Source organism: Anabrus simplex, chromosome 7 (genome assembly GCF_040414725.1).
Source record: "Anabrus simplex isolate iqAnaSimp1 chromosome 7, ASM4041472v1, whole genome shotgun sequence".
NCBI lineage: Eukaryota > Metazoa > Arthropoda > Insecta > Orthoptera > Tettigoniidae > Anabrus > Anabrus simplex.
In genome coordinates, this window is record NC_090271.1 from 287,251,311 (window position 1) to 287,277,835 (window position 26,525).

The window sequence follows — 26,525 nt, forward strand, 5'->3', positions numbered from 1 at the left end:
AAATCATTACCGGTACTGGGATATTGTAAATCATAAAATTTTGTTTATGTACCATAATGGCCGTTTGGCTGCATTATATTCTTATTATAAGAACTTGAATACTGCGATAGTACGCGTTTTTCATACTCTATTACAGAGTAGAAGCAAGGACTCTCACTGAAGAGACAAATGTAGAGGAATAGAAGCCTTTGAGCTACAGCATCACCAACGTATGCTCCAGACATCATGAAATTGTGCTATGGAGAATGCATAAAGGAATGGAGACCATGAAAAAAGTGTAGAAAAGAAAAATGAGGAATTCTGGGTACATAATGCAGCATAAGAAAGCCATATTTTTATTTTGAGTTGTATGCTTCAAGAATACACTCCAGCATTCTGTAAATTGTGTGTAGGCCTACCGTAAATGTCTATGAGATGGTGTCATATTTTAATGCAACGCTCAACCCACTGTAAAGTGTAGTATTAAGGCATCTGAATTATTTAAGGTATGTGTGAATTTGTATATGAATATGCTGTATTTACAATGCTAAGACAATAGTTAGTAATTGGATCGCTCAATCTACTGTAAGTCATAGTGTAAAATTTTGAAAGGTATGTGTAAATTTGTATATGATGGTGTTGTAATGGTGGTAAGCTCAACCCATAGTACTGTAAGCCGTAGTGTTAAGCACTGGAAATACTTAAGTTGTGTGTGAATTTGTATATGATGATGCTGGATTTCGAATGTTAAACTAGTAGTATTTCTTGTAACATTTTATTTGCATGAAACTGCTTGTTGTACTCTTGTTGTTGGATAATTATGTTTCAACTTTATTATCACACTATTGTAAGTGATCACTGCCACCAAGATACTTCCCAATTGCAATGTATTTGTTAATAATAATAATAATAGGCCTAATAATAATAATAATAATAATAATAATAATTCAGAATGAGAAGTACCAGAAGTACCGTGTCCTTCAGCTCATTGAAGGATAGTCCACTGAGGCAGAGGAGAACCTGGGAGAAAGTGGACTTCATGGTTCAAAAATGAGACTGGTCGGACATAACATCCATGCAACTGTTCCAGGCTAGTACCTTGCCAGCATGGTATTGTGGAATAAGATGACTGCCTACATCCATTAAAGTTGAGGCATATGACAAAGAACTCCACATGCAGTTGCCATCTACTGAAGCCTATCAACAATTACTGCAAGAACTACAAGAGAAATGGAAGGAAATATGGGACGATTTCTATGCGACCGTGGCAATGATGTCATAAGACTGGTTGGATTCAAACTACGAGCTGCGACATGTAGTGACCCGCTTTACTGTTCATGGGTTTCACCATAGTGTGTAGTGTGAAGAAGTTCCACGCCCCGGGTATACAGTGTCTGTGTGAACTATGCGGACGGCCATGTGACAGGTATCACGTAAGTTACTACGGTGTAACAGATAAGGTTCCTCTCTAAGAAAGTTCTTTGAAAATTAATTATTCCAAGTACATTGTGCAAAATTATGTATTATTATTATTATTATTATATGACAAAGAAACACAGTTCAACTTGGATAACAAGACTCACAAGGTTTATAAGAAAAATGCAACTTACCAGCTCCTCATACTCCTTAGTAACTAGTTTATCCTCAGCTGCAGCTTGAAATTCTACAGGCACTGCTCTCTGCTTCTGCTTGTAGCCCAGCTCTCGGTGTAACAACCCAATAGGAACATTCTTATTAAATCCTAATGGTATATCTGGGGATTGCTTTCCAGGATCTGATTCTTTACTGCTTCTTCCATCCATTGGTAGAAGAATTTCAAATATGGTCCTGAAGATATCTTCGTAATCCTACAGAGGCAAGTAGCTGTCATTAGGTTCTTTACAACACTGATGCTAAGAGCTCTTATTCTTAACGCACAATTTGGACCTTGAAACTGGTTCTTATTTACTATTCTGATGCCATTACCAAACTATCATCATTACATTTCTATAAACAGCAGTATCTTCCTAATCTTGATAGGATGATGCACCCATATAACCACTGCATTTTACTACTATTTACAATAACACACACAACTGAAACACCTAACCTTGTAATAAAAAATGCCTTCTAGAATAGAGCCCGGTTTAAATACTGAGGTTATTTTTTAATTTGAAAATTCCTTACCTGGAATATTAAGGCTATTTCTCCCACTATTAAAATCACAACCAAAAATTTCCTTTTCTCTCATTCTAGTCAGCACATCACTAACGCGCAGCATTCCTTCATATGGACAGTGTCGGTAACAGCCCGTAATATCGAGCTGAGTACTAATGGTTAATGTTCAAAATTCTATTAAGGTACGAAGTGTACACCTATGACGAAAGCTACGTTTATCTACGAAGTAATGAGCCTTTGCCGCGTCTTAATTCTTATCTTCCAAACAAAGCAATCCAATAAAACAAAATAAAAACTCCTCTTTCACATTTCACTTCATAACAAAAACAAAGATATAAGAACGAAAATATTATTATTACTGATATTATAACAGCACAACTTCAATTCACGACATTTGGAGCGAGGCCATATTGGACATTTCAGCCAACCCGTGATATGCCGGTCACCGCAGTCAACCAATCACTGTAATGGTTCCAGTGACGTCGCAAACCCAGCTGGTATAATGCAGGAACCGGCAGAAACACGCTCAGAACTGCATGGGCAGAGGAGAACGCTTGCCATAATATGTGTTTGTTTTGTTTCTTGTGACAGGTGGCCTGCGAGGAATTCAGTATGCATTTGATAACAGTTAAGGCATCAATGACTGAAAGATCACGTGATAAAAGGTTATGAAGATTTTAACAGGTGATACTGAGCTCTGAAACTGTACCGACGGTCGCACTACAAATTGGGCAGTAGGCCTAGAATGAAAGGTTGCCATACGTCATCCAAAAGTACTTAATGTGCCGTACCGGTATGTCATCACTACTTCTTGAAATTATTGTCCAGGAAATCACTTCCAAGTCCAAATTTGTACGAGTTTTTTAAACAGCAATATTGACTCCATATTATGCATACTGTAGACTAAGCTACGAAATCATTTCATTGCAAAAGGTAGGCTTCACTCAAGTTCTGCCAAGCCCAATATTGTAAATCGCTAGTTTAAATTGGAAAACGACTGCCAGTGAAACATCTTAATTAAGGGTGATGTTTTCATTTTATTCTCTAATGTGTAACCCTTGCTGAAATGTTTACAGGACTAATTTATCTGTTTGCAGGCAACTGAGCATGCGTAATCAACCTCGAAAAGCGTTCATCGTTTGCGCCAAATGATTCAGCACCCTGGCCACTCCGGATGTTTGTTTTGACCGGAGTGAGGTGGAAGGGTGGTTACTACTCTCCGGATATAATATTTAACTGCTCCAACGACATGACTGGAGCTGTGACATGTTGTGCCGGTACAGTGGCGAACCGCTATAACCATTGATAGAGACAGGAACATGCCATACCGTTGCCTGCCAAACACAGCGCGCAGACCGTGGAAGCTTCTTTTTTTTCTTTCTAGTAGCTGGGAGCCCCGAGGCGAACAGAAGCCTCTCTACTCACCTGTTTCTTCGAAGTCTGCGAAAACTCGCAACAGCACCAGCACGACGATGCACTAGCGGGGGAAAAGCGATCTGTCGTGACGAAACAAGTTCGGCACGTCAGAGATGGAAACCCCCTCTTCGCTAAGCTGTTAAGAAGTCTAGTAAACTAGTGCTAGGAGGCAAGGGCGGGAGAAATAGTGTTACCTTTTTGTATTTATACAAGAAGAGGAAGGCAAGTTTGAGGAGGGAGAAGGGGCAGGCGATGAAACTTGGCGGGATGGGTTACTTTGCTATTGATTGTCGGGAGGGCGTGGCTGGGACTTGAGGGAACTTGTGGGGGGACAGAAGGCTAAACAGAAGTTGAATGAGGGGGGGAGATATCTTGGCTGGGTTGGTGGGAGGGTGGGTAAATCTGGGGGGGAAGTGGAGTCGTTGAAATGTGGTGGTGGATGACTTGGTGAGGTTAGATATCTGGCGTGCCTGTAGTGGGCCCTGATGGCCCGCTTGATGAATGGGCACCCAGGAAATGAGGCAGCATGGTGTCCTCCCACAGTTGACACACCTCGCCTGGTCATGTGGCTCCTTACAAACGGTGTGGGGGTGGGGTCCACCGCACCTATTGCAGCGGTAGAATTCTTGCACGACGCAGAGATGTGATGTAGCTGTAGACAATTATAACACTGGACGACCAGGGAGGGGCGGGGGGTGGAGGGTAGGTTGGGGCGTGAAGAGGGCTGCAATGCAAGTTTGCGACGAGTTCTTCTTCTTGTTGGTGGAGTTGGGAGGAGGTTGGGCAAGCTTAAGGGCAGGGACTGAAGATGATGGGTGGGCGGGCAGGGGGGAAAGAAGGGAATAAGCAAAAAGAGATGAAAGATGAGAAAAAGAGAGGGGGGGGGGGAGGAGACTTGGCGGTGATGAGGTGGATTTGGTTTGATCATCTTGGTTTTCAGTTGGATTTATCTGAATCGGGGTGGGGATGTTTGCATGACGGAGGCAATTTAGGATGACGGGAATTAAACTGTTGTTAAGGGGGCGTGATAATCATATGGTTGTAATGGGTTTCTTCTATTGCGGCGATATGCTTGGTGGTGATGGGTTCGATGGAATTGATGACGGATTTCCGGGTGGAAGTGATGGGACCATGGTTGGCGAGGGGGATGATGAGAAAGCTGTTTTAGGGGATTGAGGGGAAGTAGGAGTTCCTGTGAGTGTAGTGGAGAGGACGTTTGAAGTGGTGGTCTTCTTCGGGTTCGGCGGTAGAGTTGTCTTCTTCTTCCACAGGCTCTACGTTTCTGCTGTCCTCTTCCGCTGCATTAGGAGACTCTTGAGATGGTTGGGGTGATTTATTTAATGTGGAGGAAGAGATGCCTCTGGCAGATAGACGGTAGGAAAGAATAGATGCGGCTTGCGGGTCAGTAGGGTGAATGAAAACACTGTGATTAGTCTCCTCTTCTTCAACAAGGTGGATGAACTTGTCAGAGGTAAGGAGGGCAGAGGCAATGGTATAACGATGAGTTTTGAGGCGGGCAGGTGAGATGTCAGAGGAGGGAGGGTTGACTAGATATTTTTTAGAGGGGCAGAGGGCGGTAGGGTTGAACTTGATACCGAAAGGGAGGTTGAAATCAGAATATGGGCCCCAGCTACTCAATCCACCGGGGATGGCCATATTCAGTGAGAAAGAAGGGAATAAGCAAAAAGAGATGAAAGATGAGAAAAAGAGAGGGGGGGGGGGGAGTGGAGGAGACTTGGCGGGGAGTCAGGAGCTAGCACTAGTTTGGTCAAACTCCGGAGAGGACCTAGGCTGGATGCACTCAGGGGGCACCAGTCGTACCAGGTATAGTTTTAACGGATCGCGCCAGGACAAGGCACGAACAGGCACACACTGAGCACGAGACAAATTGCTTTTCTTCAGTTGACCAGCCTTAGAAGGCTAGCAGGCTGACTGTTGGCTGGGCTGGACTTGCAACCGGTCGAAGAACTGGATGGAATATGACAGACCACAGAAAGGTGCCTCTCAGAGGGTATCTAAGAGGATGGACCGCGCTGAGAACCTCGCGGGGCGACTCACAGGTTGGCTGGCGGTTGATGGCTGGGGCGAGCCGGGGCTCGCAAAGGCAGGCTGGACGGTGGAGCACTCCTGGCAGCTGGGTGCGGTATTGTGGTGTACCGCGGACAGAGCTCCTCATGGTAGATGAAAGCGAGCTGGCGGCTGAGCAGGGTGCACGCTCGGACTAGGCTCTCTGAGGATGTTACTCCCCTGGCTGGCTGGCCATGGAAGCATGATTTGCTCTGATCTTATCTGATACCGTAATGGTAGACTGGTGGTAGGTTGAAAGCCTCTCCAACCTGTGTGACTCAGACGGTTGAGGCGCTGGCCTTCTGGCACATAAAAGAACTTAAAAAAAAAAACGAGAAGGTTCAAACACTACTGATCCTGCTGGACTAAATACCGACACCTCGGCATCTCTGAAAACCGTAAAAGTAGTTAGTGGGACGTACAGCCAATAACATTATTGAAAGCCTCGAAGATCTTTTTTATTTTTAATTAATAAATGATAATAATGTTAATGTTATTTGTTGTATGTCCCACTAACTACTTTTGCGGTTTTCGGAGATGCCGAGGTACGGTAGCAGAAATGTACCCCGCAGGAGTTCCTTAACATATCAGTAAATCTACCGACACGAGGCTGTCATTTCTGAGCGCCTTCAAATACCACCGGGCTGAACCAGGATAGAGTCGGCATTACCTATAATTGAGATTCCTTTTATAACAGTGGTGTATATTTTATTTATTCCCATAGCATGTGTTCTAGATCTCTAGTTATTTTTATAGTCTTATAGCAGTCCTGTGAGATTGGAAATCTTTTATGTTCAAGTTTTTCTAATATCGTTTAGAGATCGCCGATCAACATTCTGAAACATCTGACTTTTTTTAAAAAAAATATTCAGGGTTATGAATATAAAATGTTAACTAATCATATTCGTCAGATTAAATGTTTTGTTATACTGTAGTACCAAAAGCAGCATTTACCGGGCGAGTTGGCTGTGCGGTTAGGAGCGCGTATCCGGGAGATAGTGGGTTCAAACCCCACTGTCGCCAGCCCTGAAAATGGTTTTCCGTGATTTCCCATTTTTACACCAGGCAAATGCTGGGGCTGTACCTTAATTAAGGCCATGGCCGCTTCCTTCCCATTCCTAGGCCTTTCCTGTCCCATCGTCGCCATAAGACCAATCTGTGTCAGTGCAACATTAAAAAAAAAAAGAAGAAAAAAAAAAGCGACATTTAAGTCAGACTATATTTTAACTACTGATATCTTAACAAAACCATTAATAACAAGAAGAATTTGTGGTTACGGTGGCTTTCTTTAGCTCACATCAAATAGTAAATACTATACCGATATGTCCCCATCCCGTTTTTGTTACAACCTTCCTAACGGTACAGCACGACCACGAACAACTCCAATATCGCTGGACCATTTGAGGCAGGGGCATAATCTTAAAGCCTACAAGGCCTCCAATGCATGTGGGCCCGGGCCTTCAAGAGGCCCCGCAGACTCCTTGCAAATAAATAAAAATTATATATAGCCTAATGTCACTACAAAGAAATGTCAGAAGATCAGATAACAACGAAATTGTTTTTACAATTTGTACATACAGTAGAGGAACTGTCATTTGGTTACAACTAGCTTATAACTGTGTCGAGTGTAACACAGCACATTTATAAACAATGCTTGCCCTACCACATCAACACACTCCTCACAAAAGACTTGCACCAAATTATTCAAAAAGAATTACAACAATGAAAATTGATACCAAAATATCATATTTCAGTTAGAAAATTATATATTCTTGACATGTAGTGTACCTGAGATTGTATTGTGCACACATTTTGCTTATCATTTAATTTTTTCTCACATTTATTTTACAAAAAAAAAAAAAATGACCGGGCGAGTTGGCCGTGCGCGTAGAGGCGCGCGGCTGTGAGCTTGCATCCGGGAGATAGTAGGTTCGAATCCCACTATCGGCAGCCCTGAAAATGGTTGTCGTGGTTTCCCATTTTCACACCAGGCAAATGCTGGGGCTGTACCTTAACTAAGGCCACGGCCGCTTCCTTCCAACTCCTAGGCCTTTCCTATCCCATCGTCGCCATAAGACCTATCTGTGTCGGTGCGACGTAAAGCCCCTAGCAAAAAAAAAAAAAAAAAAAAAAAAAAAAAAAAAAAAAAAAAAATTTTACAAAATGTATAATTCAAACAATAACTTGATGTAGCCTAGTAACATTAAGTCAACTCAGTTTCGAACGAGCTCTCTTTGCTTAAAGGTTATAACATGGTATACTTACACTATGGGTAATAATAGACTTATCAGTTGGGCGGTTAGATATTTTAAAACTTTATTTCAATCCTTTTTTTTTAATTTTGTTTGTATATTTTTCTGGATTGTAATCAAACAAATAACTGTGATTTCAGCATTGGTTACAGTGTATAGTTCTGCAGTTACTAAGAAATGAAACTAATTTTAAGTACGAATATTTGAGTGGTGTACAATTGTGTTCACAGTTCACCACCTTAGTCGTTAAACCATGGAGGCAGTAAAATAAAACCTATTAAAACATGATTTTTTTAATAACTTTACAACAATGAATAATCCCTTTGTTCGTATAATTTGACAATATATAGCATTAGTTCTACTTGCTGTTATTACATTTATATTAGTTATTCATAGGTTTTACGTTTCATCTGAGGGGGGCCCAAATTTTTCTTTTGGCAAGTGGGCCTGAATCACATTCATTACGCCTCTGGTTTGAGGGTAGCTGTAGAAACACTACCTGGTACAGGAAACTGAATCGCAGTGCCAAAGGGTAGGTAATGAACAAGATTGTCACAGTAGCAGTGGACTAGTATGTAGCGGAAAAGCTCGTTGAGAACGTTGTCACTGCTCCATTATGAGAATAGGTGACAAGTACCCGGTATATGCTGGGGAGGGGTATTAATATTGGAATCATAACATTTATTTTTCAAATTAGGTGGGTGGAGAAACCAAAAACAAATTACACATGTACATGTCAAATCAATCACCACCAATCTGTGTTTAGGGCAGTCGCTCATGTGGCAGATTCGCTGTCGGTTGTTTACCTAGTAGTTTCTCAAATGATTTGAAAGAAGTTGGAAATTTATCGAACATCTGCCTTGGAAAATGTGTTGCGACGTGGACGAACAGGCTACACACCCAGGCCTTAGACCGACACCCAACAGGTCGCGACGTCCAACGAGGGGAGAAGTACGGCCCACCGACCTCCCCACCACTACCCGCCCGAGTAGAAACTCGTTACCACCCTGACGCTGGATTGCTCCATGCAGGGAGGTGGACCCATCTGGCCAAAGCAGGGGAAGAGGCGCGGATAAGGCTTGAATCTCCCTGGTTGAGGTATTTTCGGGTTTCTCACGTTTACCCCCGAACGGTTTCATGTACTCTTGAACTCTCTCTTCACAGTTCTTTTCAACTATCCCTCACGGTACTTGTTCGCTATCGGTCTCGTGGTCATATTTAGCCTTAGATGGAGTTTACCACCCACTTACGGCTGCACTCTCAAGCAACCCGACTCTAAGAAGAGATCCTCCCGGAAGCCATAGCAGTCTCTACGGGCCTGGCACCTTCTGCGGAGCGTGGCCCCATTCAAGAAGGACTTGAACTCGCCGCAGGTTCCCGGGATAAGTGGACCCTCCCAAACACCACATTTCTCGGCAGCGTGAACCTGTGAGATTCGATGCTGGGCTCTTCCCTGTTCGCTCGCCGCTACTAAGGGAATCCTTGTTAGTTTCTTTTCCTCCGCTTAATAATATGCTTAAATTCAGCGGGTAGTCTCGCCTGCTCTGAGGTCGTGTTTGGTTTGTACGTGTCGCACAAAATGTTCTGTCGCTGCACACACAGCACACACTTTTGAGCTTGGTCGCGGGGCAAGGGCAGCGAACCGGTGCCAGCAGACACAAAGACGCTGCGTGGACCAACCCTCCCGTCTCAGTGGTGGTGTCGACCGGTCCAGCTCCACCAGGGTGAAGCTCTTTTCAGGAGATGCAGCGGGGGCCGTGGCCGCATGAACCGTGACGCTCCCACCCTTCGAACGCAATGTCGCGTTCAGTTTTAGCAACCGACCCTCAGCCAGGCGTGGTCTGAGAACGGAATCCATGGACCGCAATGTGTTTTTGAAATGTCGATGTTCATGTATCCTGCAGTTCACATGTCGACGCGCAATTTGCTGCGTTCTTCATCGACCCATGAGCCGAGTGATTCTAACCCCCTAACTCCCCATCCAATAAATGAATATTTGCCCCATTTGTCCTCTTGAATTCGAACTGTATATTGTGATCCTTCCTACTTTTAAAAACACTGCTCAGACTTACTCTTCAACTAATTTCATTCCACAGTCCACACCATCTCTCCATTGACAGCTCAGAACATACCACTTAGTCAAGCAACTCATCTCCTTTCCCGCAAGACTTTCCAGCCCAAACTTTGCAACATTTTCACACTGCTACTCTTTTGTAAGAAATCACACAGCACCGAGCTTGATAGCTGCAGATGCTTAACTGTGGCCAGTATCCAGTATTCGGGAGAGAGTGGGTTTGAACCCCACTATCAGCAGCCTGTGGTTTTCCATTTTCACACTAGGCAGATGCTGGGGCTGTACCTTAATTAAGGCCACAGTCGCCTCCTTCCCACTCCTAGCACTTTCCTGTCCCGTCATCCCCATGAGACCTATCTGTGTTGGTACGACGTAAAGCAACATGTAAATAAAAATCACCAGCTGTTTTCTTTGAATTTTTTTCCATTTCCCAAATTAAGTAATCCTGGTTAGGGATACTATACACTGGAACCATACTCTTATTGCAGTCTTACTAGAGACTTATATACCTTCTCATTTTAGTTTTTTACTATAACCCCGTAAATGCCATCATGTAAAGATCAATCCTTATATAAATACTCAGGTGTTTAAAACGATCCATGTGAAGAAGTTTAACCCCATCAACACGGTATTTAAAACTGAGAGGACTTTTCCTCTTTGTGACCTGACTTTTCATCCCATTTACCATCATACCATTGGGTGCTGTCCATTTCACAACATTGTTAAGGTCTTTTAGCAGTCGCTCACAATCTTGTAACTTATTTATTACTCTATAGAAGTAAAACATTGCTTGCAAAAAGCCTTATCTCTGATTCCAGTTCTATACTCATATCATTTATATATACACTGCTCAAAAAATTAGAGGGTCAAGGATTTAATCGCAGGTACCATTTAAGTAATCCATGATTAAGATATATACTGTTGCTGTTATTCTTCCAACATGTTTTAAGAATGAGAGTAATCCTCCACAATTCATTGGAAAGCCATGGCTTTGTCACAGTAGTGAAATATATCGTGCTATGCCTCAGAGTGAAATGGACAAGCAATGTCTCAGTCTGTCATCTAGTTAAAAAAGTGAAATGCCGTCTGGCTTTTAGTGCTGGGAGTATCCGAGGACATGTTGGGCTCGCCAGGTGCAGGTCTTTTGATTTGACGGTCGTAGGCGACCTGCGCATCGTGATGATGATGATGATGATGATGAAATGACGATGAAGACGGCACATACACCCAGCCCCCGTGGCAGCGAAATTAACCGATGATGGTTAAAATTCCCGGTCCTGCCGGGAATCAAACCCAGGACCCCTGCGACCAAAGGCCAGCACACTAACTATTTAGCCATGGAGCTGTCATCAAGTGAATGTAAGTAAAGAGTACATCTCTATACTCTTTGTGTACATTTCATCAGTCGAAATGAGGTATCTGAATGAGGCAGAACATGTTTGGGAAGTGACATTACTGCAAGGTTAGACTATTTCTGCAATGTCTACAGAGCTTAATGTGGCTTCATCAGTTGTTGGGAGGGATTGGAAACAATTTTGTGAAACTGGTACATACAGACGAAAACCATGGCAAGGGAAAAAACGTAAAACATCGGCCAGAGAAGACAGACATGTGGTGAATTTTACTCTCCACTGGCTCTGCGACTGCCCGGGACCTAAAAAATGATCTAAGAGCAGCAACTGCAGTGTCAGTGACCAAACAATATGCAACCGACTCCGAGAGGCAGGTTTAAGACCAAGAAGATCTCAACAAGTCCCTTGATTAACTGTTCAGCACAAGAGAGTTTGATTTTGATTTGCTGAGGACCATAGGAACTGGCAGCTACATCACTGGTGCAATGTATTGTTTACAGACGAGTCCCGCTTTCATCTGATGCAGTGCGACGGACGTATACATGTATACATGTATATCGTCATCGAGGTGAATGCTATAATGAAGCAGCAGTCCAGGAAATTTACAGATTTGGTTACGACTCAGTTATGGTGTGGGGTGTTATCACAATTGATGTCCAATCAAACCTTCAAATAATCAGAGGCCAACTTAATGCTCAGAGGTACATCAACAAGATTTACTGGACCATGTTATGCCCATTGCAGTTGTAATGGGGTCCCCAGTTTATCCTGCAACATGGCAATGCGAGAGCACATTCAACTGCAGCCACCATGTAAACTCTACAGGACTTTGTGATTCAAACATTAGACTGGCTTGCTCTGAGTCCTGACCTCAGTCCCATTGAGCATTTATGGGACATGCTGGACAGACAACTTCGGACCAGTCCTGTAGCACCTCAGTCTCTTGAGCAACTTACAGAAGTCCTTATTGAGGAATGGGACAGAATTGCACAAGAAACTGTTTGAAGACTTGTCAGGAGCATGCCTCGAAGATATGAGGCAGTGATACGGCCACATGGATGGCCTGCCAGTTATTGAAATGTTTCTTTTTGTGCTCAATGTGAATTAATTGATGGACTTTCCACTTTGGTTTATGACATTGTGTTGAATTTCTGGTTATAAAACTAACGTGTGATAAGAAGTGAACAGGATATGTACATTTCAGTTAAATAAAGGTTTCATTTTCCAGATAAAATATCTGTTTCACTCCAACTATTCCTGAAAAAAAAAAAAAATATGCAGGTGTTTAAGATACTGCCCCTCTTAATTCCTTTGAGCAATGTATATAAAAACATAAAGACTCAATAAGTGAAGTGAAGAAGTGAACAGGATATGTACATTTCAATGAAAATGAAATGGCATATGACTTTTAGTGCCGGGAATGTCCGAGGACATGTTCGGCTCGCTAGGTGCAGGTCTTTCGACTTGACACCCGTAGGTGACCTGCGTGCGTCATGATGAGGATGAAATGATGATGAAGACGACACATACACCCAGCCCCCGTGCGAGAGAAATTAACCAATGGTGGTGGTTAAAATTCCCGACCCTGCCGGAAATGAAACCCGGGACCCCTGTGACCAAAGGCCAGCACGCTAACCATTTAGCCATGGAGCCGGACTACATTTCAGTTAAATAAAGGTTTCATTTTCCAGATAAAATGTCCGTTTCACTCCAGCCATTCCTGAAAAAAGAATGCAGGTGTGTAAAATGCTGTCCCTCTAAATTCCTTTGAGCAATGTATTTGAAAATGTAAAGGTTCAATAATACTACCTTGAGGAATTCCCCTGTTAATGATCACAGGATCAGATAATGCTTCACCTACTGTAACTATCTGAGTTCTATTTTTGTAGAAACATAGCCTCCCATTCAGTCACTCTTATGTCTAGTCCAATGCACTCATTTTTGTCAGTAGTCTCCCAGGATTACCCTATCAAACACCTTAGATGGTTCATGGCAGTACAGTCCATTTGAGTCCGTGAATCTAAATAATATGTGCTATAATTTGCTGGAATCCTACAAGTGGAGCTTTAGTGGAATAACTATTCCTAATCCTACCTGGACATTATCCTTGTAAGCAACAATCTTTACATACTGCTGACTGAATATTTCTGCTTTCTGTAAATCCTCACATATGCACTCCTCTTGTTCAGTAATGATTCCTGGAATGTCTTTCTTGGTAAATTATCTGTTTCTGCTTTAAAGTATGTATACATACCCTTCCAATTTTAACCAACATTTGTACAACTGCCAGTTATGCCTGCCATCATCTTATCCTTAACTTACTTCTTCTCTAGATTAAATTTCCTAACAAGTTCCTTCAATGTCTTGTCACTTCCATAACCATTTCTATCTCTATTTCTTTCCAACCTGCGTCTCCTCCCTAGTCTCCCTGCTTCCCTGTTAATGTAGCAAGTTGGCCTTGTGGTTAGGGTCACTTACCTGTGAGCTTTCATTCAGATGGTGGGTTCAAATCCCACCATTGGCAGCCCTGAAGATTGTTTTCTGTGATTTCCCATTTTCACACCAGGCAAATGCTGGGACTGTACGGCCACTTCCTGCCCAATCTTAGTGCTTTCCCATTATTGTGCTGCCAAAACCTTCATTGTGTTAGTGTTACATTAAACCACCTTCAAAGTCACATACCTGTTTTCATCTTTTTCAACAATTGCTTTAAACCCATCCCATAGACTGTTTACATTTTTATTTACCATTTTTTTACCAGTCATAAGTACAATACAGTAATTGAAATTAACAGGGGTCCTCCTATTCAATAGGTAAGGTAAGGGTTATTCTGCCCGAAGGCAGGTCCGGACCTCCGCAGAGGTGTTCCTGAGCCGGAGTTTACGCGCGGTAGGGTGGCCAGTTCCTTTCCGCTCCTCCATTCCCTTACCCCCAACCAACAGCACGTGGCAACCCATCCAACTCCTGACCATGCCCAATGTTGCTTAACTTCGGAGATCTCACGGGATCCGATGTTTCAATATGGCCGTTGGCTCCTATTCAATACAGAGACATTTATTAATGTGAATTTATCACATGTCGTTCACATGAGGTACTAGTTTTGGCACTAAACTTGTGCAATCATCGGCCAACGAGTCAAATCAGGCAAACACAATACCATTTTTAAACATCTTTAAAACTCACTCTAACACCTGCATAGATGAATATTAAATAAAATATAGTACATGATGATATTGCACTTCAGAATGAAATCCTTTTAAAATGTCGATGACTCCGTTGTTGTATACACGTGGCGGTTTGTCCAGCTTGTACTGTATATGTCTTTAGTTCTTTGATCTTGTTGAAATTACGCTGTAGATTTTAATGCCATGTGAAGTTAATACTTTGTTTGATCTGTGGTTTGGTTCCAAAAAATAAACGTGCATGTGATGAACTTGGTTAGACCCAAAGAATTCATTCTCACTTTAATGTGGGGTTGGAACCTGGAGAAGAAATTGAAAACTGAATTAGGCAAAAGATAGGAAGGAAAGATTAAAAAGAAATGTCTAGAAATGACGAGAAACAACTAGAAACGAACTCGCCTTGAGCAGCCTGTTTGATCGCTGGACGGATAGATGCAATCATGAGGTTAAGGGGTAGAGGCGGAGGAACCATCACGGAGCTAAGGTGGAGCGGAAGGATGTGGGAGTGGGGATAAATGATGAGGATTACGTATGGTTTGAAAGATCGAGTTGTTTTTAGGCGGTCTAATATTTTTTTTAACCATTTAATTAAGAGATCAAAAAGAATATTAGATTTCTCAGAAATTTCATTTAAATTATAGTTAGGGTTGAAAAATTGATCGCAATGAATGAAACAATTTTTGACAATATTCATAATTGGCCCTTTGTTTGCTATTTGAAGTATTTCGAAGTCATGTTCTATGTCAGTGAACTTATGATTAGCATCGTGAATGTGTTGGCTTTTAGCAGAAAACTTGTTATATGTTGACGTGCTCCGTATATCTGGTTGTGAAGCTGCGTACTTTTTGTCCCACGTAAGAGGCGCTGCAGTCAATACACTTGAATCTATAGATTCCGGATTTAGAAAATCTGTTAGAGGTGTTAGATGCTGAATTGTGTATAATTTCTAAAGTCCTATTATTAGTTCTGAAGAAAATTTTTACTTTATGTTTTCGAAAGAGATTGGTGATTTGATGGACATCGTCATTCAATGTAAAAGTAGATGAAATGGTAGTTCCAGGTTTTTCTTTTGTGAGAGTAGTCTCCCACATAATTTCAATTATTGTAATTCCGCTTCAATATGGATCACGAAATTTCTAAATATCAATCATAACTACTCTTTAAAGACCCTCATGCCTGTTTTACTTGTGCCATCTATTTATCGAGATTCTCCTTAGAGCTCATCTGGTTTTACCAGTATTACATTCAGAATATTTCTCCCTCTAGTCAGTTCCATCATTTTCTGATTCAGCTGTCCTTCCCAGATTAACTTATGTTGGTCATGATTTGTGTAGTTTGCATTACCTTCCCAATTGGCATTTGGTAATTTGAGATCACCAGCTACAATCACATTCCTCTCCATGTTGATTCCCACATAGCTGATAATCTTGTCAAATAATTAAACATCAAATCAAAAATCAAAATCTCTTTATTTGCAAATGAGGTGTCTACCTCGATGGCAAATGGTACACTAAAATACATTATTGTCAGGCACTAAATTTTAAATTAACAAGAGACGAAGAAAATTTTCCTAGAATACAATATTATACAATTTACGCTAATAATTTTTTCTATTAAACACACACATCATCCTTAATAAATTTATATTGTTTAAAAAATTCTACTTATAATATCTCCTGTACTTACAAACATAATCAACTCATATACAGTATGTGAAATTACTTCTAATAATACTATACAACTGGTATAAGATTAAAATTAACATTGTATATATTTATATTTTACCCATTTTGGAAGCTAAGTAGCATAAAGACCTGCTGCATCTTAACCAGAGCCACTTTTGCCACCACTTTTCAGAGTTCCTGAAGGGCCTTCACAGCTACCGTAGCAGTCCCAGGGCCCTCGAAGTCCCCACTGTACTTCACCCCTACAGGCAGTCCCCTACTTGGGCTGTCCAAACTCCATAGACCAGGGGATGGAATTAATTTAACCACACACATTTTTTATTTACAATATCCTGCACTGGTCAAATGCCCTCTAACATTTCATTTATTTTCTCTGTTGCTGTTTATTCTCTTCTTGAATATCTATACAGATTTTGGAAAAGGATCAAACACTACCCCTGGTAAACTGTTCCACTCCTTCACGCCCTTCCCAATGAATGAAAATTTACCCCAATCGCCGGCTAAAATTCCTTCTAATTTTGTACTTGTGGTCAGTTCTGCCAATATAATTATTTTCCAACCAAAGCCTCTCACGGATTTCTCTCCATGTTTCTTCTCCTGTATAGGCTCTATATATTCCTATAAGTCTAGTTTTCTCCCTTCTCTTACTTAAAGTTTCCCACCCAAGTTCCTTTAACATTTCTGATACACTACTCTTTCTCCTGAAATCCCCTGTTACAAATCTTGCTGCTTTCCTCTGCACACCATCTAGTTCTTTTATTAGGTATTCTTAGTGAGGATCCCAAACACTGTTTACATATTCCAATAATGTACGAACCATACTTAAGTAACTTTTTTCTTTTAATTCTTTGGTGCATCCTTTAAGTAGCCTCATTATGACATGTAACGATCTGTATGCTTTCCCAACCATGTCATCAACATGACCCTTCCAGTGCAAATTACTTTCAAATCTCACACCTAAGTATTTGCACTTGCCATCTTTTGGGATAACCACCTCATCCAAAGTATATTCAAATTCAGTATTAAAGCTCCTGTTTGTAAATGTTGTAACAGTTGATTTGCCTCCATTAACCTTCATATTATTTTCTTCAACCCATTGTTGGATACTCTCTCCCTTTGTAATTCTGAAAAATTGTGATTGTTATTTATTTTCCTATAAACAATTATGTCATCTGCATACAATCTTATTTTCAATGTTATATTATTCCCTAAATCATTTGCGTATATTAAGAAAAGTAACAGACCGATTATACTACCCTGTGCAATTCCCTTCAAAACTTTCTCTTCCTGGGATATATTATTTCCTACTTTGACTTTCTGAACCCTTGAATTTAGAAATGTTCTTATCCAACGTATAACCCTTACGTCCAATCCTATTCCCTCCAATTCCTTTAATAATATTCCATGTTCCACTCTATCAAAGGCTTTGGAAAGATCTATGGCTATGCAATATAACTGGCCTCCTGAATCCAACTGATATGATAATGTCCTGCTGAAATCCCACCAGTTGTGCCTCACAAAAAAAATTTCTTTCTAAATCCATCTAAATCATCATGAACCAATTTTTATCATCGCATATCCCTCTGATGTACTTTGATATTAAACTCTCCAGTATTTTACAAACTATACTGGTCAGGCTGATTGGTCTGTAGTTCTCTGATCTCCTTTTTTCACCCTTTCCTTTATAAATTGGTATTATTATAGATTCCTTCCATTCCTTTGGTATTACACTATTATTTATGACATAGTCAAAGAGAAATTTTAAATAAGGCACTATGTACCACCCCATTGTCTTTAATACCTCCCCAGTAATTTGATCACTTCCTGCTGCTTTTCCTTGCTGAATCAGTTGGATTTCTCTGAAAATAGCTTCATTTGTGAATGAGAAGCTTCTTGTTTCCCTATGTGTCTCTCCCTCTCTGCCTTCTGTTACGGTTTCCAACTCCTGACAATCTTCTACTGAATCTCTGAATTTCCTACTAAATGGATTTGCTTTCTCAGTATCTGTTAAATAGTGTTCACCCCCTTCTCCCACCATTGTAGGAATTTGGATTCCTAATATATGAATACAGCTTTTTCCATTTCCATTTGTGGTCATTACCCTTTTGAAGTATGCCATTCATATAATTCTCTTTTGCTTCCTTTTTCACTGTATTCAGTTCCCTCATTAGCTGTTTTCTAGTTTCTCTATTCTCCCTACCCTCTTTGATTTTTCTGTTTACTATTCTACATTTTCTTTTTAATTTTCTTATTTCCCTTGTATAATAAACATGGTCTGAGGTCATTTTACCCTTCTTAACAGGTACAAATCTCTTCTCTCCTTCCCAAGTGATTCCTTTAAATTTAGCCCAAAGTGTATCCACATTATTCCCTTCACTTATCCAACAACTGAATTGTGATTTAAGGTAAGTCCCAAATTCGCATTTTTGGTACGAGTCCTACATCTATTATTACAGCCTTGTGGTCACCTATTCCTTCAATTACCTCAGTTTTATCAACAATTTCCCGTGGTTTAACCAAGAATACATCTAGCAAGTTATTGAGACGAGTCAGTTCTTGTACTACTTGTGTAAATCCTCCCTCCCAAATTAACTTATTTGCTAGTTTCTGTTCATGGGTTTCACTTGCAGGTCCATTCCATTCAACTTCAGACAAGTTTAGATCTCCGCCAATTATTACCATATCATTTTTGTTTTTATGAGTATAATCTATTATTTTCTCAAATATTTCCATGTCTCTTTCCTCTCTTCCAGGCCTATATGTTCCTATAACTCCCACCTCCTTCATATTATCACAAACTAATTTTATCCCTAATATTTCATCCCTTTCATCAGTAAACCATTCATGTGAACAATAAGTTTCCTTCACCAGAATAAACACCCCCCCCCCCACCTCGTTTTATCTCCTCGGTCTCTACGATAGACTGTATATTCTTCTGGGAATACTTCTCTATTACCCACCCCTTCTCTCAACCACGATTCCACTCCTATCACCACATCAGTCTCACAAGATTCCATCAATGTACCGAATTTAATTGTTTATTTACTATACTCTGACAGTTTACCAAGAGCAATCTCAGACCCCCTTCCTCCCTAAAACTTGACTGTTGCAATTGGGTAACGTTTGACTCATGATTTGAGAACTTCCCCGGAACCCAGATCCTTGTACTGTACAAGTAAAAGAGCCCGACTTTATGATTTAACTTTAAAGTTAGCATGAAGTAGTCCTCAGGGCAATACTGGGTGGTTACTAGCTAGGGCTTGGTTCAGGAGGCAGGGTCCTATCTACAAGAAAAATTTTAATTAGATTGAATAATAGTTTTTTATTCAGGAAATGCATTTCAAAGTGCACATCACCTTACTGTTGATAGTCGCTGTCTTGAACATCGCCTTTTAATGATCCGTGCTCCCAGTTCACCAGGCTGAACGGGGCTGGAACACGTTCTGGAAGTTGGCAATACTTCGTTGAGATAAGGCCGGAACACCCAAGTCGGTTTGATATGGGGTTGAGTGTCGAACTTTCGACGTTCTGGACTATCTCGGACGTTCTACAACGTTTTCCGACGATGTTGCGGGGTAATCACTCGTCACATAACTTATACGGGTGTCCAGAATTACACAGCCCCCGACACTTTGGTTTAACAGCACTGTTTCATTTAATATGGTTGGGATATGCCGTCGAATTCACTCTTAATCTTGTAGATAGAATTTAAAAGTTCACTAAAGATGTAGATGCGATTAGCATCGAAATTGGAAGAAAATAAAGCACAGTTCATGAATAGTAATAGTAATAGTAATTGTTCACGCACTTGGCACAGTTCGTGGTGATTTTCCACTAAATAAATTAGCACTTGACATTGAAAGAAATGTATGACTGCTCTAGAGTTTATCAAAGACACTGCTGTCAGTCATGCAATAATACTAAACACTTTGACGAAGAAATAAGGTTGAAATGAAAGCACAGTTCGTTGTTAGGCGCACTTGACATTGAATAAAATAGGTGACTGTTCGAGAGTTTATCAAAGATACTGCTGTCAGTCACACACAAATAATTTCAACACTGTTCAGAAGAATAATACGCAGTTCTATTTGAATTGAATAAAAAAAAACAGTTTGAATTCACAGTGAAACACTTGTGTCGCAGCACACGATTATACTTTTATCATGGTAATCATTTGCAGTAATATTCATGGGAAAGTTCGAACACTTTCATAAATACTCGTGTCTATTAAAGAAATTATGCTGACTGAGATTTGAAGAAAAATGTCACAGTTAATAGTATAACGTAGTAGTGTCACACTGAAATTAATGATGTGTTCAAAGATTAAGTTCTGCTGACTGATATTTAAAGAGAAATATCACAGTTCCTAGTATATCGCAATAGTGTCCCATTTAAATTAATATTGATTCGGAGATTAAGTTTCACACAGGCAACGTGGTAATGAACTCAGTTCCACAAGAACGAAAGTAAGTTATATCGAGAAATTTCTACAAGCGCACAGAACATAAGTTCAACCGAACTGTTGTCACTTAAGTCCAATACATGACTTGTCATAATCAGAGTTCCCACACACACAAAATTTGTAAGTTCAAATAAGGAATTTGAAAAATTTGTTCTTCATCACTCGCAAAAATTACAAGTTCAACTTGACTGATAGACTCAATGTCCTTTATAAAGACTTCGTTATACATTAGAGTTCACACGCGCACAATTGATAAGTTCAACACGACTGTCAGAGTTTAAGTCCCACATGAAGACTTTAAATATTCGAAGATAGCCTCTGTCAGTACTTCGACGAACACCGCAGCGTGGAGAGTCAGGCTGAACACTCAGCTATGACTGTCTGATCTGGGTAAAGTGAGCTCTCCTTATATTCAGTTTGGGCTCCTACGTCATCCTATAACGTGATCCCTTTGAAGTTGATTATCTCGCGAATCCCTCGACGATTTACTTCAGATTCACAATTTGAGACGTTTATGTTATCCTCTTCAAAATGACGTAACGCTCAAGTCGCTGCGATAATTATTAGAGAAGTTCTGAATTTTTTCAATCGAATGTCCGCGAAGGTGTGACGTTCATATCCAGAACATACCATGTCAAGCAGGCTACACGTGGCGCGTCAGGCGGGTAGTCTATCCTGCCCCTGCAGCTACGTCACACACACACAGCTGTCCCCGGCTCGCCTGCTCGTTCCTCCGAACGTAAACAAACCAAATTCGCTCTGAATATCTTGCGTGATGATTGAATACAATTAATTATCAAAAAATACACATGTGCAGGTCGTAACCGGTACAGTACACAGATCTTGATTGGATCTGGGTTTTCTGGCAAGTTTCCCTGTATGTGCCAGTTTAGTGGTATGGGTTTTCTTAAGTACAGATTGGTTTGCAAATCTCTGTTGATAATTGTAGCAATTTGTCTACAGAGAGTTGCTTTTCCATTACCATTCAGATGTAACCCATGTCTAGTGAACATTTGCCTGCCAAGACGTAAAGTATCTACTACATAGACATTTCTAAAACCCTTACATAATCTCTTGATGTTTATATTTACATCATGTACAGCTTTGTTCACACACGAGTCCTCGGAAAGGTCATACCTGGGTGGCACATCAACTACAATTACTTTTGAGTCAGATAGTTTGGAAATCTTACCTCTGAGGGTCGTAATTAGTTCCTCACCTTCATTTGCAGCAATGTCATTTGTACCACTCACAATCACCACATAATTGTCCTTCTCAAACACAGGATCACAACTTGAAAGGACATCTTCAGTTTTGGCACCTGGTTTTATTACTCCTAAAACCTCAGTTTCTTCATTCTGCAGCTCATCCTTGATGCCTTCTGCCATACCCCGCCCTTGACTGCCTGCGTAGAGATGAATTTTTGGCGCCATCTTTCCAGGTTCGTACACTCCAAAAACAACTAGTTTCTTATTGTCTTTAGAGATGATCCTTACTCCTAGACTTTCATGTTTCTCATCCTCAACTTTTTTATAGTTTCCTTCACCAATATAAATACTCCTCCTCGTACTGTTGTTATCCTGCCCCTATGATAGACATTCAGTTCGATGAGAAAATTCTCAGCCATGATTCAATCTGTTAAATATACAGTACAGTATATCTATTCAATTACTTCATTCTATTCCTTTCTTTAGAAGGCTTCTACCGTTTAACACATATTTTTATGTCATCCTTCCTTGAATTTGAGATCTCTGTGCTCTAACCGCCACTCCCTAGCCCACACTGTTGCCTGAATATACCCCCCCCCCTATAACCCTTTCAAACAAACCTCTTAACATATAAGTACCATTGTGGTTGAAGTGAAGGCCATCTTAGCACAGATCCCAATCTCTTACCCATCTAATAGGATCTACAAATCCACTCCCAGTTCCCCACACACCTACTAAATAGTCTTGTTTAAATCCCTCATCACCTTCCAGTCACTATTCTACTGATAATAACTTCCTTAAACTTCTCCCATGCTGCATTAACCAGATTCCACATGTCGCCAAAATACCCACCTCCGTACGTTCTTCTTTCCTCAACATATGCCTGGAGAACACTCTACTCTGTGGTTCTTTTTCTTCCACACATTTTCCCCACATGCCTAAAATGTCCAGAGTCTCAACCCCACCAACCTCATTGGATCCCCTTCCCTCCTGGTCTTCCATCTTTCCTCACAGCTGCAGAAGCTATTTCCTCCTCCCTTTTGTCTCTCCCATGACCCTGATCTACCTCCCTTTTTCTATTCTCTACTCTACATTTCCTTTTCTGCCTACTTCTCCCCTCCTCTGCATCCATTCCATGTTCCTTATCATCCCTCTGTTGTTCTACCTGCAGCTACTCATACCGTTTTTTCACTGATACCTGTCCTAAATTCTGCCCCTGAACGGAGCATTTTACCCATAATTTCCTTTACAATACCATGACAAGAAAAACAAATCTAGAATTAGGTTGCTCATAATAATGTCTCCTGCTGAATTCTTACTTTCTCATGCCATGGCCTCATTCTGACTGTGAAAGAATGTAACTTACATCTTTTGGGAGAGAATTGAACATGTCCTTTGGTAAGCTGTTCCATTCTACTTCCCTTCCCATAAATAATATTTCCGCCACTTATTATGCCATTGTCTATACGTTGTTTTAATCTCATGATCAAACCTGAAGGCGTTCTAGTCTCTCAGGTCTCAATCCGAACTTCTCGAGTTTGACTCTCAGTGACGTCGGTTGGGATTTTCAATAGAACTAGCGTGTGGTGAAAGGAGAGCACCTGGCCTGAAACCCTCAACCAAGGTCTAAACAGAGGCCAGCTGCTCCACTGACACCATGTAAATGTGGGAAGATGGTGCTGAAAATATTTGTACATTGGTGGAAAATGAAATCCCAACACCAAGAAGATGTTAGATTGTAGGAATGCAATTTAGGCTAAACAATTGTCTCGGTAACATATTTCTTTAATTAAAGTTTCCGGGTCACTGGTTCAAGAATGCGCAAGAAGACATGTGACGTGGTTGTATGTTAATAAGCGTGATGTCTGCAGCCTTGGTTTGTTTTACAAATTCAACAACTTATGCATAATCACAGTCCTTATACACGAGATTTTAAAATAGCGTTGGAGAATGCCCCAGAAGGTCAAGAGTTTAACGTTGTGATTCATGCGGACCGACAACCACCAGCTGAAAATAGGGGTCGATATAACGCACCTACAACGAGTGAGGTGGCTTTGGTGATTGTGGGGCAGGAGTTTGAAAAGCGGGAATTCATTCTTCACAGTAGAGATACGAAGTTGATGCTGTTCAATGAAACTCACCGTGCTCATGACGCTCCTCGGTACCTTCTTATGCTCTGTGTGAAGAAGATGCAAGCTCCATTACCACCCCCCATCTTGATCCAAATTGTAAAGCCTCTCTTAATAAAACAGTTTCTGGAACTGGAAAAAATCCAAAGAAAAGCAGCTCGATTTGTTCTGGGTGATTTCCGACAAAAGAGTAGCGTTACAAAAATGTTGCAATGTTTGGGTTGGGAAGAATTGAGAGAAAGAAGAAGAGCTGCTCGACTAAGTGGTATGTTCCGAGCTGTCAGCGGAGAGATGGCGTGGAATGACATTAGTAGACGAATAGGTTTGAATGGCGTCTATAAAAGTAGGAAAGATCACAATATGAAGATAAAGTTGGAATTCAAGAGGACAAACTGGGGCAAATATTCATTTATAGGAAGGGGAGTTAGGGATTGGAATAACTTACCAAGGGAGATGTTCAATACATTTTCCAATTTCTTTGAAATCATTTCGGAAAAGGCTAGGAAAGCAACAGATAGGGAATCTGCCACCTGGGCGACTGCCCTAAATGCAGATCAGTATTGATTGATTGATTGATTGATTGATTACTCTTACTGAATCATGGAAAAAGAGGATCAAGAAAACTACACCTTACTCTATCGCAGTTTCCTTAATCAGTAGAGATGGGAATTACAGGCACGAACACGTTAGAATGTAACCGTATTTGATCAAGGCGCAAGTGTCATCTAGCCCCTCTACAGTTACGTCGGTGAGTTGCATAAATTTCAGGTTTCTGATAGTCCAGATCGCTAATATTTATGCAAATTTCACTGCAGATTCGTCGTGCGGGTATACAGAAGGTCGTTCGGAATATCTGATGACGAGTGTAAAGGCCGCTGGCGGCGCTGTTATCAACTTGAGCACGTCTAAACGGGGAGTAAAATGAAATGGCGTATGGCTTTTAGTGCCGGGAGTGTTCGAGGATATGTTCACCTCGCCGGGTGCAGGGCTTTTGATTTGACTTCCGTAGGTGACCTGCGCGTCGTGATGAGGATGAAATGATGATGATGACGACACATACACCCAGCCCCCATACCAGCGAAATTAACCAATGATGGTTAAAATTCTCGACCCTGCCGGGAATCGAACCCGGACCCATGTGGCAAAAGGCCAGCACGCTAACCATTTAGCCATGGAGCCGGACTAAACGAGGACTGATGATTCACGTTAGTACTGAGAACGTGTGTGTAGTTTCATGACATTGGCTGCAAAGGCGCCGAAGCATATTGACCCTTACTGGGAGGGCTACATAACAGCCCTTTCCGGCGCTAAATATAGCTATTCCGTAATCCAAGGAATGTGCAAGAAGCGTGATTTCATGATATCAAAGAACGGGATCAGAATAAATAAAGGCAAAGGCCGGCTGGGCTTAATTTCAGAGGGGAGAAAACAGGCAAATCCACGACCAGCCGCTAGCCGTACACCAGAAGTAGTGAGGAAAGCGAAGGATCTCGTCTCAGGTGGTAACCCTGCTCCCCGAAGGACTATCACACGTAAGTTGGAGATATCTTTTTCAACAGTTAACACCAAAATCAACAAGGGCATGCAATTAGAAAAGCGGCATACGCGCCGAGTTCACAAGCTGTTGACTCGTCACATTTCGGAACGTCGCACTGACGCAAAAAAGCTGTATGACGGCTGTCTGGCAGGGGACAGATGTTAAAATATGGTGACATTTGACGAAGCATATGTGTAACTTAGTTAATGTAACAAAGCCAGCTCCATTTACTATCCCACCCCCACCCAAGATACAAAAAAGTTATCAAACATTGTACAAAGAATGCCAGGAAAATCCAAGGGATTTCATAGTCATCGCTGCTACAATGGCAAGTTAACCATTCGCAGTGTCGCTAATAATGCGAAGGTGAGCTCTACACACTATCAGCAAGAGTTTTTAACACCCATTTACAACACAATATCCCAGCACTGTACGGGAGAGCGAAAAGTGAGGCATGGGTACATCAAGATAAAGCATCCAGCCACACCTTTCGTTCGACTCCTCTGTTCGTAGAGAGACTGGAGATGGAAACTGGAATCCGTGCAATTCCTTTACTGACATTCCGCTGTAGGCACCCAATGAGTCACCCATGGACTTCTATGCATTTGGACTCCTAAAAAGGGCTTTAGGAAATGGACGTCCACGCACTATCAATAGTTCCTGGAAAGCCTGTCAGGAGGAGTTGGATAAGATAGACATTCTAGCTTTGCGAAAAAGTGTGCTGCAATGGAAATTATATTGTCGGGCTATAGCTAGAAACGCCGACTTTCCAATTGAACATGATCGTTGATGGACACATGGCTTTTCATAAGCTAATTGCTCTTCAAGCATCGTCCCCAGAGATCACGAACGACCTTCTGCATGACACTTGCGCCTTGATTAAATACGTTTGCATTCTAACATACTAGTGCCTATAATTTCCGTGTCTATTAATCAATATCTAATGAAATCTCACCAGCTGGACTGCGATTCTAACAACAACCCTGAACAACATAATATGAACGGCAGTAGGCAAGGGGGTCTGC

At 41.2% G+C, this 26,525-nt stretch overlaps 1 protein-coding gene across 4 annotated transcripts in view; it reads right to left on the reverse strand.

The window, feature by feature from the left end:
• The window catches only part of LOC136877569 (serine-rich adhesin for platelets), a 467,126-nt gene extending 464,591 nt beyond the window's left edge, over positions 1-2,535 (reverse strand). For 3 of the 4 annotated variants that reach the window (XM_067151717.2, XM_067151719.2, XM_067151715.2), the window contains exons 1-2: positions 2,146-2,535; positions 1,590-1,826 (exon numbers count right to left, since the gene is read on the reverse strand). In XM_067151717.2, coding sequence (XP_067007818.2) covers positions 1,590-1,781 — 192 coding nt within the window. In that variant the 5' untranslated portion in view covers positions 1,782-1,826; positions 2,146-2,535. Of the gene's footprint in view, positions 1-1,589; positions 1,959-2,145 lie in introns of those variants that run through there. The other variant, XM_067151716.2, reaches the window with a different exon arrangement.
• Between the last annotated feature and the right edge of the window lie 23,990 nt (positions 2,536-26,525).